The sequence below is a fragment of the Hesperophylax consimilis genome, chromosome 4, assembly GCF_061612785.1.
Source record: "Hesperophylax consimilis isolate HC1 chromosome 4, BYU_Hcon_1.0, whole genome shotgun sequence".
NCBI lineage: Eukaryota > Metazoa > Arthropoda > Insecta > Trichoptera > Limnephilidae > Hesperophylax > Hesperophylax consimilis.
Genome location: NC_142839.1, coordinates 38,140,888 through 38,155,599, shown reverse-complemented (window position 1 = coordinate 38,155,599; position 14,712 = coordinate 38,140,888). Strand labels below are relative to the sequence as shown.

General features: G+C 34.0%; 1 protein-coding gene across 1 annotated transcript; it reads left to right on the top strand.

Annotated features, from left to right (window-relative positions):
* The first annotated feature begins 327 nt into the window (after positions 1-327).
* Positions 328-6,493, top strand: mEFTs (elongation factor Ts, mitochondrial). Its single transcript, XM_089631460.1, has 4 exons — positions 328-421; positions 743-895; positions 2,976-3,227; positions 5,373-6,493. The coding sequence occupies exons 2-4, from the start codon at positions 746-748 to the stop codon at positions 5,901-5,903; spliced, it is 933 nt and encodes a 310-aa protein (XP_089487586.1). The 5' UTR covers positions 328-421; positions 743-745; the 3' UTR covers positions 5,904-6,493.
* Positions 6,494-14,712: the final 8,219 nt, after the last annotated feature.

Below are 14,712 nucleotides of genomic sequence, written 5' to 3'. Positions count from 1 at the left end.
GTCCCCGAATTGGGAAGAACAAAATAAAAAAAATCCCCATAAGCTCCATTCTACATACAAAATGAAACAAAATTCTATTGAAATTAGCATTTTTTTCAATGTGGTAGAATAATTAAGAAATATCTAGAGTCCCGCATTTTCCTCACAAAAGGTTCTTCACGCAAAATACCCAATTTTTGAAAAATCTTATCATCATTATATCAGCTTTCACGGGTGTGTGACATACTTTAGACAAAAATAAAAGTGGTTGACTGAATCCAATATTTTTGACGTTTGAAAATTTCACTCTGGCAACACAGAGATTTTCCATAAGCCGGCCTGTTTGTACTGTTTGTAGAGAGTAAAATTTTGTTCTGCTACGGAAAACTCTTTAAATACATTTTCAATTAAATAAGTTGGGAAAAACTTCCTTTAGCTCACGGTAAACAACATTTTAAATGTGCTTCAGTTTAAGTTTTTATGTATTGTGACACTAAATAATTTACTTTAATACACCTAAAACTAATCACAATCAAATCACCTGTTTTGTTTCGTAATAAATTATGGATTTACAAAATTTTCAATTAAAACATTAAAAATTCTTCATGTTACATTGAATATTTGACATCCTGTTTCTAAAACAAACTAATGTCGACTGATATTCTCTCTTTTGGATACGGATTATTTTATAAAATCCATGGATACCAAACGTCAATTTATTGTTAACCTATAATCTTTTAATCAATAAATTTCCATGTTTTAGGAGATGTTTACCAACTTTATTCGACGATTTAATACCAGCGGAGTATTTTGGTCAGCAGAATCGTCTTTACTTTCCAAGCTACGAAAGAAAACTGGCTATACTTTTTCGAATTGCAAGAAGGCCTTAGAAATGCACAACAATGATTTAAATAAGGTACACATTTGTATATTCATGGCTAATTATACGTTCATTATTTTAATATAGTCTAAAATGTTGCCTTGTTTACGAATCTATATATAAATAAAATGGTAAATATTTACCTACGACTACCGTTTTTTAAATTGTCTATTATGCCGATTATGCCTTTCATGTTTCCTACACTGCCACTACACAAACAAACGCGAAGTATGAGAGAACTCGGTGTGTCAAAATAGTGTGTCGTACGGAATATTTTCTCAAACGGTAGTCGTAGGTAAATAATTACCAATAAAAAAAGTAAATGTTCGTTTGTTCAAAATCTTAAATCTCCGAAAGCTCCCGTCGATTGCTTTCAAATTTTGACACAATGTTGCATTTGAATATGTGTGTGTTTTTATATACCTGTACAATATGAATGTCACCTGTGAGCAGTAAAAACAAGCTTTTTTCGAAAAACAGCTTGTTGAACATAAATGCAAAACGCATTATTGTTTCTACATCTGCACAGACAGAGTGAGACATAGCAACGCGTGGCGGGGTACTGCTAGTAATAAATATATTCAGTTCATATTAAGTTTGCATTTATTAAAATTTTAAAGGCATCTATAGAATGATTCAATTTAAGAAGCTGCAAATAAACTTCAATGACGTTATAATACATATGAGTCGTGTAATTTCTATACCCGCTATATCAACTTTCATTGATTTGGAGAAAACCGCAAAAAACTCTCACATCTCTAGCGTACATAAGTAATTGCATTACAATTTTTTATATAATGAATTGGAGTAATAAAATTTCGAAAAGCATTTATTTTTCTATATATGTCTAGCAATAATTAAGTAATTTCGATAAATAAAATGGATAAAGCGGATTTTGATACTCACTTCGTGATATAGAGGCTTTTGAAAGTCAACTGAGTCGACATGGCAGGTTTAGAAACAAAGGCGTAGATCATTTTGACACACGAGCATGGCGTCAGAGCGGCGGCCATATTGTAATTTGGCAAAATAACTGCTTGTGATTGGTTGAATCCGATATAGCGCGTTTTGCTAGTAACTTTCTGTATGATATAGCGGATTTGGTTTCTCACTCGCAGTTTTAACATGGTTTTTGGTTGTGATAAAGAGGGTTTTGAAACTCAATTTTAGGCTCCTTTTGTTGCTCGCAAAAATGTGAACAAGACGTCATACTCAGATCATTTTGTCAAAAAATCGGATATAGCGGGTATAGAAATTATAGGATTCATATATACTTGTTTTTGTCTCACAAAATTCAGATATATTCAAAAGTTTTGTCAAATACTACCTCAAGACCGACTAGGGAACAACAGGCCTGGGCGCCTGACGGATTTTGAGGTGTCGAGTGACCAAGTCACTGCCGTGCCATAATAAAGCACCAACAGTTGGCAAATGATGGCGATTATTGTTGATACTGTATGTTGTTTTACCACAAGCATTACCAATGACGTTACTATATTTTACATAGATTCACCGTAGAAACCTCAAAGGACTGTAGGAAGGGATTTATTAATGTAGATTTTGAAGAGACCTTAATTATAAATATGAAGGAGGAAAAATAGTTGCCGGTAGCTCATTTCACATACGAGCCGATTTACACAAAAACGAGTCGAAGGAACGACCTATTCTCATTAAGCCAACATCAACTGTGAAAGGATGTTCCACTTGTATCCGTTGAGTTTTGCACAAGGGATCAATGCTGTTAGCTCCTTCTAGCAAGCTCCATTGAAATGCCTGCTTTGCGCATGTGCATTAGAAATGGCACTCAGTCTGTTAACAATGTATTATCGATCAGACGGATCGCCTTTCTTTGCACAGAATCAATCAACTTCTTGTTGTAAAACATGAATAAATAATTAATGTCAGATCTAAACTTAATTATCTCAAGATGTACAAACACCAAACCATCCAAGCTTTATAGCTGATAACATTTTGATCCAAACCTGAAACAGGCTGAAAATCAGCATTGATCAGTCCATTCAAATTGCATCAATTCTTGTCAATGATGTGACACTCGGCATTCATATTTTTTTGATCTTAACATAGTGAATAATTTGTTTATAATTTATTTTTTCAGGCAGAAGAATGGCTGAAGAAGCAAGCGCAGGAGCTGGGCTGGGCCAAAGCCACCAAGCTGGCGGGCAGAGCCACGAGCCAGGGTCTGGTGGCCGTAAAGTTCGACGGCTCTCACGCTGCGCTGGTGGAGATCAACTGCGAGACTGACTTTGTGGCTCGCAATGACAAGTTCCAGTCCATGGTGGAGGAGGCTGCCAACTCCTGCTTCAAATACGCACACTCCAAGCTGCAGGCTAAGGGACTCTTGACAAAGGTAACTTTCTTAACACTTATGACATCAATAATTCAATAATAACGTTGTAATAATGCCAAAACTGAACACATACCTGACAAATTTTACAGAAGAGGGATTTTTCTATATGTTTTACACATATCTAACGTCACGAGAATGATGAAACAACATTGTATATTTTGATTTAAATTTATGTAATCAATAACGTGTATAAACTAGTTTCAATGCTTTTTTAAATATATGTAACACTGAGGAAGGGTTGTTTTACAGAATTTGAACAATTCTTCAAATTTCAGGAATTCATTTTATGCACGAGAATGTCAAATAATAGTCTGTATTATTGATTGAACTGTATATTGATGATTCAATCACAAGTTGACGTAAATAGCAGTTCTCTATATGTTGTCTTTCATTATCGCTCGGCGGAAGTAATGTTGCCATTGCAAATGGAAACCCTTACTCGTCTTACATTTCTGCTAGGCTCCTAATTGAGCCCCATTGTCGGCCATGTATAAATAAACAGTTGTTACATATAATTGCTTTTTAGAAGGGTGATATTTGAACAATGCACTATTTTAGTCTTATTCTATAATCTACTTCTTTTAGGACGGGTTGTTTCACAGAATTTGAACGATTTATCAAATTTCAATTTGATTTTCATGTTCTGTTATTATTTCAGTTTTGTGAAACAACTGTCCAATAATGATTTAATAAATAGATAATTTGAAAAATTCTTCAAACTTCAAAGTTAATTTTTAAATTCTGTATTATGTATTCCAGTTCTGTCAAGCAACTAGCCTATATTGATATAATAACAGAACTTGAATAGGACTTCCACAGAACACGAAAATGAATGTTTAAATTTGATGAACTGTTCAAATTCTGTGAAACAACCCGTCCTTAGAACATGATGTAGAATCATCTCCTTTTGAAAAGTACCAATAATTGAAAAACCAGTGATTGAAAAATAAATCAACCTATTGTGTACCACAGTAGTCAATAGTAAAATAGCACCAATGACTAAATAAAATGCCTGTTTACTCTCAATTCAATGAATAGCACCCAGTGAGTTGGGTAATGTAATTTTATCGGTATACAAAAATCTGTATATATAAAAATGAATTTTTCTTTGTTTGTCCCAAATATATGTTATAGACTCAAAAACTACTGAACAGATTTCATTGAAAATTTCAAAAGTTTCTTCTTATTAGTGTTAGGAGTGTTTAGAGAGTGGTTTAAATGGTAGAAAAGATATATTGTAGTGTTTTTAATATGTAGTAATAATGTGGTATACAGTAGGGAACATTAAAAATGTCGGGGACGCCCGAGGAAGACTTAGCACATTATCTCTACACTGGAATGAGATAGAGTTATATAATAAAAGTCCATATAATATAGGTTTTTTAATAGTAACAAGGTGTTATACGGTAGTGAATGGTGGAAGTCGGGGACACCCGAGAAAGACATGGCACGAATGAAATTAAATTTAATTAAATTATTGGAATGGTGAATCAAAAACCCACATAACCAATGAGGTTTATCCGAGGTGCGATTATTGCTAGTTGAAAATTTTTTCAATTCTTTAGAATAATATATTATTTCCACCTTAAACATAGACCCAGTTTTCAGATACACTAGAATTCACAACCTCAAAACATGACTCGAACACGTGCAACGCCGGATGCATGTCAGCTAGTAGTTTATAAATGTTGTAAAAACTGGAATCCACCATTACTTACTGTTGAGAATTGTTGGGGCTTGATGAAGTCTTCAAAATAACAGACGCATAGTTTTTGTTGCACAAAACTGCATTTGTACTTTATTTAATGTTACGAGTTAAAAATATTCCCGACCCGGACAAAACACTTTTAATAACGTTCAGTTGACCATAATGACTGACTGTTACTATTTTTTAAGAGAGAAGAAGTGAGAAATCCACTCGGCGAGGCTTTTTATAACTTATCAAATAACACACACTGACAAGCTAATTATCAAAACAAAACACTGTCAAAGAAAGCCAAACAGATAAACAAAACATCTGTTTTATCTATAGGCCCTAGTTTTACTTCTGATCGCTAGGTGCTAGGCAGGAGCCTGTAAAATAACTGGTTGTGAACTTAGCTAATAACAAGCTAATTCAAGAACACTCTTTTTTCTATGTTACAGATGTGTCTTGATGCTGAGCAGCTGGGTGCCCTGCAATCTACCGGGGGCAAGACATTAGCAGAACAGCTGGTGCTGATGATTGGTACAGTGGGAGAGAATGCCACCCTCCGCAGGGCACAGTGCTGGAAGACCTCTCCGGGGCTGCACCTCTCCGCCTACACCCACCCGCCCACCGCGCAGCCTGCCGACTTCACCATGGGCAGATACGGGGGCATCGTGGCCTTCAGCAGCGATAGCGACAGCGAGAACTTGCCCAACATCGGACAGAAAATCTGCCAACACATCGTTGGCATGAATCCCAGAAAGGTCGGCGACGAAGAAACAGATGAAAAAAATAAGGACTCCGATGAAGAATCTTGCTTGATCTATCAGGAATACCTCTCCGACCCAGAAATGTCCGTTAATGATGTTTTGAAGGAACATCAGCTGAAAGTCCATGACTTTGTGAGATTTGAATGCGGAGAAGATTTAGACATCTTGAAGGAGCAAGTGGAACAACAACCTTTGGATACCGTTCAAACATGTCAATAGTGTTAAGAAAATTAATTTGTTACAGTGTAGTGTATTTTAAACATATTAATTCATAGTGGAATAGAAAATATTCTGTCATAGAAATTCAAAGTAAAGAATTGCATAGGGTAATATTATATGCGCTAGAAGCCCCTTCACGTTCACTAAATTATACTTTACTAAAGTTCTTCGTGTATTGGAGTACAGAAATACAAATTTTGATTTAATTTCCAATGTATCATTGTGAACCCGAAACATGCCGAAAAGATTTTATGTGATGATCAATTATTATTTTGTTATTTTTCTTTTCATAATATTGATTATCCTTTTAACCTTTTCGCCACTAAATGGAGCGGAAATAATGTACTACTCATATCTACTGAGAAATTTTTCTGTTAAAATGAAAGTTGTGTACGCCCATCATTTATGTGCTGCGAAAAGATTAAATCTGGATGGGATGTAAGGGCTTCTGCCATAATCATTTTATTTAGTTCCGAAATATCACCAGGAAGTATGTATGTATGTACTTCTCAATTAATATACATATGTAGTGTACAATTAGACGCTCTTCGCAAATAAATCTATCTTTGTTACATGCATAAATAAATTGTTTTATTTATAAATACATATGTAGTATTTTTTCCTGCACAATGCAGATACATAACTTCATGAAAGTATAAACCTTATTTTTGTTATTTGTTTTTGGGGTGTTATGCCGTGTTGCGCTAACTCGTTCTTTAGCCAACGTGATGGACACTGCAATGCTGTCCGAAACGTTGGCTAAAGAAGGAGTTAGCGCAACACGGCATAACACCCCAAAAACAAATAACAAAAATACTTTTGGCCGTGAAAATCTTAAATCATATAAACCTTATATTCGTGGCAAGCTAAATATTCAGCATCAAACCTCTTTCGTGAGGGGTTTATCTCAGCCATTCATGATGAGCGCTAGTGCTATGTTTTCATAATGAATTTCTAGTAAACTAAAAGTTGGGTACTTTTTGCGCCAAGATGGTCATGTTTAAATCGTCGCAGTGAAGCAATACAGCTGTTATAGTCAAAAATACTTCTCAGCAGAGATGTGCTTTATTTCAAATAAATCCATTTCAAATGGAAATGCAAAATGCAAAATGGGTATTTTCCATTTTGCATTTTAAATGCTTTTCTAAAAACCATTTTGCATTTTGCATTTTAAATGCTTTTCTCAATGCATTTTCCATTTTAAATGCTTTTTTTGGTAAACTAATGTTTAAGATAAGATTTTTTATGCATAGCACAAAGGGTAACAATTATTTTATAAGCAATAATTATTAGCCTGAACCACTCATCCAATAATTATTTGAACCTGATTAGCCTTATTTAGCCTGAAACACTCATCCAATAATCAATAATTATTGCTTATAAAATAATTGTTACCCTTTGTGCTATGCATAAAAAATCTTGTCTTAAACATTAGTTTACCAAAAAAAGTTATAATTAATATTTGACAAGTTCTAGTATCTTTACCAAAAAATGTAGACAATTTGTCTCGACGCCATCTAGTGAGAGAGTTAGCACTTACAATGCCTTTCTCATATAAAATAAAGTTGGTTGTTTCAGGTGAAAAAATGTAACAAGCAGTAATTGTTGAATCAAACACTAGTATATATTGAATTATTTCGCGGATAAGAGATAAGCCGCCATAGCTCAGTGGTCAGAGCTGTCGACCGGAAATCGAAAGGACACGGGTTCAAGTCCCGTTGGCGTCATGTATCTTTTATCAGGAGATTTTTCAATGTGGATGAGTGTTTCAGGCTAATAATTATTGCTTATAAAATAATTGTTACCCTTTGTGCTATGCATAAAAAATCTTGTCTTACATTAGTTTACCAAAAAAATAATAATTAATGTTTGTTCTACATTGATGTCCATTATTAAATGACAAAATTGTTTAAAAATTCTATAATTATTTTAATTGTTTGACCTGAGAAACCATTTTGCATTTTCAATGCATTTTGAAAATAGGTATTTTGCATTTTGCATTTGAAATGCTTTTCTAAAAACCATTTTGCATTTTCAAATGGAAAAGTTTTGAACCATTTCCATTTTGCATTTCAAATGGTTTTGGATACCCATTTTGCACATCTCTGCTTCTCAGTAATAAGGGAAAAATCATAACTTTTAAACCATTGACAATAGAATCTTTTTAGATCAAGCAACATAGACAAATAAATTCTTTAAAAAAAAATTATATAATTACACATACATATTTTATCTGTTACTCACATCAGTCCATAATAGGGCGTTGCGTTTAGACTAAAATTGCTGTGCTACCTTGCTAGTTTACGCAGGCTCCTATTTATATAATTATATATCTATCATGCTAGGTATAAAGAGTATAAGTCAAAAAAAAATTCAGTCTCTAGAAAATATCTTCACATGGTATCAAAATAAAAAATCTCAAAAATAGGCATTTGTTACTCAATCATCCAATAGAAGTACTCACAGCTTATAAATTTTAAATCGCTCTCCTGAAAAGATGTTGTTTGGACTTGTATTATTTATGCTTCATGATGAATGTACACATATAATGATCACTAAGAAAATCGTTTAAAGGATTTATAAAATAATATATTTATCAAACAAAACATTTGTGAAAAAAAATAAATTATGTTGTCGATTTTCGCTGCACGCAATAAGCAAAAAAAATATAAAAAGCACTTGGTTTCAACTTAATTACTACAAGAAAAAACTATTTATGTGGTGCGAAATGGTAAAAGATAAAATAATGTTCCAATTTATCTGAATCAAAGTTATGTTAGGTTAGGAAATATGCACAAATTATTAAAATACCTAAATAGTTATCTCTATTCGATATTTAAGTTGAAATCAAGTGTTGTTTTTTTTAAGAGCCTATGCATGCAGTGGAATTCGATAAATTTACCAAAAGATAAAGATAATTTGGGTATACAAAAAAACCATACATGATTACAAAAACCGTAGAGGCACTACTGTTGCATAGATCTGGGTAGATAGTTTTTAATTAGAACTGCTGGGTAGTTACATCAAAGGAAAAGACACTCAATAGTTCAATTACAGAGAGCAACATACAAGTGCCATAATTTTTTTTTATTACTTTAATGTACTAATGGAGTTGTCTTCCTTGCCTAATGCCAAACTAATTTTACAAATGCCACAGAATGAATGATCTCTTCCACCTTCAGATTGACACTTGTCACTATTCTTCCATAGAAACTTTCGGCAGTCCTTTTTCCAGAAACTAGATATATCGGCAGCACGGTACACATTTCCTTGGTAGTGTAAGATGTTTGATGGCATCACATGCAAAGCCAGGCTCTTCTGTTCCCTGGTATGGATGGAATGGAGCAAGCAGCCACAAGGACAAGGCCTCACATCAGTATTATCTTTTACCATCGAGTCTTCCTTTTTCGTGATGTCTTCATTGTCTTGATTCATTGTGGACATTTGAAATATTTATTATTACTTTTTAATAATATGTGCAAACCTATTGTAGCCAGAAAATCCAGAAAAATCCTACTTCTAATTTCGATTATTAAAAACTCCAATGAAGCAATAAATAAAACACATTTAATGAAAAACTCATTGAGAAAAATGACAGTTGAAAACCATATTATAATTTAAAAAACGAATTTTCAATTTTATGTCTATCTGTAGGAACCATGAAAATTCTGTAGATCCAATATTATTTTTTTTCTAGAAGTCTAAAGGGATGTTTGAAAATGTAAGATAGGTACAGCTTGAAATAGATATCTGTGCAGGCGGCCAAAGGAGGAATTAATCCGGCTCCTGTTCAATGCTGTCGATCTGATTACAAATAAAATATTTGCATTTTGTGTTACTATTTCCTTATTTTAATTTGACTTTATTTACTGCAACCAACAACAAGAAAATGGTAGATAGGTACCTACCTAATAAATATTTCTTTTATCTATGGAAAAAAAAGTACTTACCAAACTGTGGGCAAGACTAATGATTGAAGTTATTCGTATTTTCACCTAAACGAAAATGAAAATTTTATAAATATGTGATTGGAAAATACCTGAATAAGTACCTAACAACAACTAAATACATAATAAATAAAACAACTAAAAAGCGTAATAAATAATAAGCCTTACTAACAAACATGTTTTAAATTTTAAACAACCATCTTACCGTAAATGATTGTTTATTAGTTGCGTAAAATTTAAAACACTTTTATTAGTATGGCCTACAATATATACTATAATACTCGTAATAACTACAGCCATCGACAGTACTACCTACTTAGGTAATACCCAAAGATATTAGAAGAACGAGATATGCTATGTTAGCAGCCGGACCGTAGGCGGAGTACTACCTAATTAGGGTACTTTGAATACTATTGGGACGTGTACGCACAGAAATCTGTTCTATGTATTAGTGCGGATACCGTAGCGTAAGCGAAGGTGTGCAGTAGTATTGGTGAACAAAACCGGCGACACTGGGCAAAACAATTCCGCACAGTATGGACTGCTCATAGCACATCTCGTTCTTATAATATCTTTGGTAATACCGGTCCAGACGTTTCAATTTTAGCTGATCAATTTTTATTGAATGACTGGATTTCTAACTAAAAACTTGAGCAACTTTGTTAAAAGTTGACAGAAGGTTCACACAACTTGTCAATATGCTTTCAAGGTGGGTGGTTTATTGATCAACTAAAATCGAAACGTCTGAGCCGCTATAACTTTGTATCTACAGCATAGCTGCATCATCGTGATGTGGTTCTTGTCGAAAAAAGAAACAACATAAGCCTACAGAACAAAAAAAAATACAGTGTGTGGCAAGCCTACGCACGACGGAAGTGAAACTTTTAGTATTCTTCTCTCTCTTTCCATTTCATATTATTATTATTCAGAATGCTGTACATTATAGTTTTAAAAAGCATAAATTTATTTATAGGCGTGTTGTTAACAAATGAACGTTTAACTAGATTCCTAATATTGACATATTTATAAGTAGCATGTGATAAAAAAAAATTTAAAGTTATAAAAATATGGGATTCGAACCCGGGTCCTGCATAACGAGTGTCGAACGCTCTGCCTCTAGACCACGAGGAGAGGTATCTCGCGCGACGAGAACCGCGTATACATCGTGTACTCCTCAATTGACTTGTCCCGCTCAAATTTTCGTTTTCAAACACGGCAAATGAATAATATCACATAACGTCTCGTTAACGCTTTATATAGGGTCGAATCGAAGATATATCGGCAGTGTGAAGTCATATCTGTCGTTTTTCAAAATATTTCCGTATATTTGTCCGTTTTGGAAAAGATCTATCGTGTTTTAACAGTCTCATACCCGTATGGAGTCTGAATTTGAAAAACATTTCTAAATTTTGAAAAACTCACTTACCGCTGTCTTTTTTACTAAAAAAAACTTGTCACGCACGTTTGCGAGGGTAATTAGTCGCGTTATCGGCCTTGATTAGTAATTTTAATGATTCAAAATAAAAATAATTAATCAAAATACCGAGCGACTCTACCGGCACGATTTGTAAGCTATATTTCGACGAAAATATCATATAGGTACCGACCGTTCCTTCTAGCCAATTACTCGAGTGAACACCTGCCGGTCTAGAGTCTCACTAAATGGATTTAGACATTTCGGGAGACTCTCGGTTAAAATTAACAAATTTATGTAATTTTTTACTACATTATTACAAATCATGTAGATATCTTCTTATATGTATGCCTGACAAAGTCGCAGTACGAGAGCATTTTATCACTTTTCCTCGTATTAAAAAAATCACAAAAAGAAAGAAAAAAATTAGTTAAAGCGGGGATCGAACCTCGGTTCTTCACGACGACAGTCGGGCGCTCTGCCTCTAGACCGCGAAGCTGAGTTTGGAGGGTGACCTAAACTAGGTATATAATATTAGCTAGGCTCCTTTAGCGAAATAATCACGGTTTTTAGTGACGGTCATGAGTCGGTTTTACTCCGGTCCTCGAAAATGCATAACGCGCGTAAAGAAGTTTCACTTCAAAAATTATTTAGGTAATATTCTCCAACTTCAGTTTGACAATTTTAACCATTCACTTTGCAATCGGCCAGAGAAGGTACATGTTTTGTATTGGCAGAATCTGTACTAGCGACGCCACCGACTGCAAAGTTAAGATTGTGAAGCTGTGGGTACTATCGAATGTTACAGAATTTGTGATAGGTTTTATTTTCAAATTTTTATTCAGGAATTATTATTTAAAAAACAAAGACTGCGAGATATGTCAGAGTAAAATCCGTGAACAAGTTTTTAAGTTCCAAAAAAAAAATTTTTCGAGATAATATCTATACATTTGTTATGCCAAAACGTTAATTATTTTTTTTTTGTAACAAATAGATATGATGATATCCTCACTGGGATCTCACTTGCTGAGGAATTCATTTAAATATTATTAAAATGTAGTAGTATAGATAATTTAAATTAATTATAAATACATTTAATAGAGTTTTTTTCTGAAATAATAATGATAGATATACCTACTAATGGTGCTTCTTTTGTTCAGTTGAGGGGTTTCAGTTATTGGCTAAGAACCATTGATTTTCTATGTTATGATATTTCACCTTTTGTGAAAGCCAAAAATTTATTTTAGGTATATCATTTACGAGTAGGTAAATGCTAATCAATTTTTTTATCTTAATTCGCCTTAAAATAGCTAATTTTGGCACCCGATTTTTTCGATTTTTCCTCAGAACTTATAAAAATTACCTCCTCCGGTTGCCTGACTGGACTGCGGGGGTTGGTGCAAACAACGAAGAGCCAATTTGAACAAACTATCGGTGACATCCGATGTAGGTACATCAGAGGTTCCCAACTTTAATTGAAAGTTGTTTGTAAGGGGAAGGTCACCACACTTTTTGTAATATCACGACCAACCTGTTAGAATCGTTAATTATTTTTTTTAAATCATATCAATCCACAAGTTTAATCCTCTACTAGATTAATCCTCCATCATTTTTCAAGCCACATTTACCGTTTTTCCGGAAGTGGGTGGATTTTCAATATTATTAGATTATTTGAAACCCGGGAATGCTGTATTACTAAATTTAAAAAAAAACTCTTTTCTTTTCAAGATATTTATTTACACGTTATTTTAAAGATTTTTTATATCATCTGCAAGATTCTTTCAATAACGTATCTTTGACTTGTTCATTAGGAAATATATTTTGTTTAATTCTTTAGACCGCCATTTTAGCCTTTCAGAATGACTGGCATATGACTGGTGTACAACGTGTACAAATACATATCCCGTATATAGCTATCCGTGAGGTGCGATACTCAATTTGCCATATTTAAATGTCACATTTTTAAGTACAAGACTGTCAAAAAGACCCTTTCCGACTGAAAAAATTAATACATCTTTTTTATTTGCAAACTTTTCTCTGACATTAAACTTGGGAGATTACAATTGAACAAATACAATGATCACATTATTTTTCAAGTTTCATCAATTATTAATTTTTAATTATTTTTATTAATATTTAATTTGACGGCCTCCGTGGTCGAGGGGTAAGGCTCTCGACAGGAAAATTGAAGGTCGCGGGTTCAAACCCCAGCGTGCGCAAGTAAATATTATTTGATTAATTTGTATATTTCACAAATTATTAAAAATAAGTCAAGATAATCTCAAATCGCCCTGGTGTAAGACCACAATTCGGAATTGAAAAGTTACTTGAAATGGCTATGGCCGTGTTTGGTGACAAGATCCAAATAGCCAGGTATTTCACGTACTTCCTCTTCCCCATCTCATTCCCCTCCCGAATACCTTCAGCCTCACAACTTACCCCAATCGGGGATGCCATAGTCTTACTGGCTCCAGACTCATGTACGGTTTCACATGAAGATGTGTATATATATTTAGTTATTCTTTTTTTAATTAGTATTATTATTTACGTACCTATATTTAATTCAATTATTTAATATATATGACAATGTGCAGAGAACACCGCTTAACACTGCAAAACGATGCAATTATCCAAGACCCAATGAAAAGTGCATGGATTCTAATGGTGTACACTTTACCGATATAATATTCCCCAAAGAATTAAAAAATGAAAGACTTCAATTTTAATTAAGTTATAGCAATAGGTATAAATCGGAAAGGGACTTTTTGCCCAGCCGTGGCAAATGCAAACATAGCCCAAAACTACCTGGACCATGTTTTAGTCGAGTGTCGTGTCCTGTATCCTGTGTGTATGACATATGCTTACGATATGTTAATTATAATGAAATATAATGGATGTAATCTCTCCGCTGCAGAACACCGCGATCCGTGGTTCCGGTGAATACAAAGCCTTATTATTACAGGCACAGTGTGGAACCCAGTTTCTCAAACTACGATGAAAGAAGCTCATTATTTAACGAGGTTTTTTAAAAGATACGCAAATTTGATTCTCACAAAAAATTGCATTTAATTAAGCGACACAAGACTCCAATAATAAGGTTCGCTAGAGGCTCACATTTTAATTAATTCCGACAACTTCGTAACGATGGTATATATTTTAGAGCGATCCCTACGGATGTAAGTTATTTACACTATCCGGATGGCACTCCCAGCAGGAAAATGTTGTACGGTGGGCAAGTACATACTCCCAGCCGATTAGCTTAAGTACATACTCAGCAGGAGTAAGGCAAGGAGGGTGTATGTCCCCCATCCTTTTTTATGTATTCATGGACGAGTTGTCAAGTCGCCTGGACATCAGAGCGGGCTGTCGTGTTAACAGTATATGTATGAATCATATAAACTACACGGACGACGTGATCCTCCTAGCTCCGTCGATCAAGGGATTAAGA

Excerpts from the sequence above, each read along its gene's own strand:
- mEFTs (XM_089631460.1), top strand. The coding sequence starts at position 746 with ATGTTTACCAACTTTATTCGACGATTTAATACCAGCGGAGTATTTTGG. Across the intron at positions 896-2,975 it reads ACAACAATGATTTAAATAAG|GCAGAAGAATGGCTGAAGAA; the intron begins GTACACATTTGT and ends TTATTTTTTCAG. Across the intron at positions 3,228-5,372 it reads CTAAGGGACTCTTGACAAAG|ATGTGTCTTGATGCTGAGCA; the intron begins GTAACTTTCTTA and ends TCTATGTTACAG.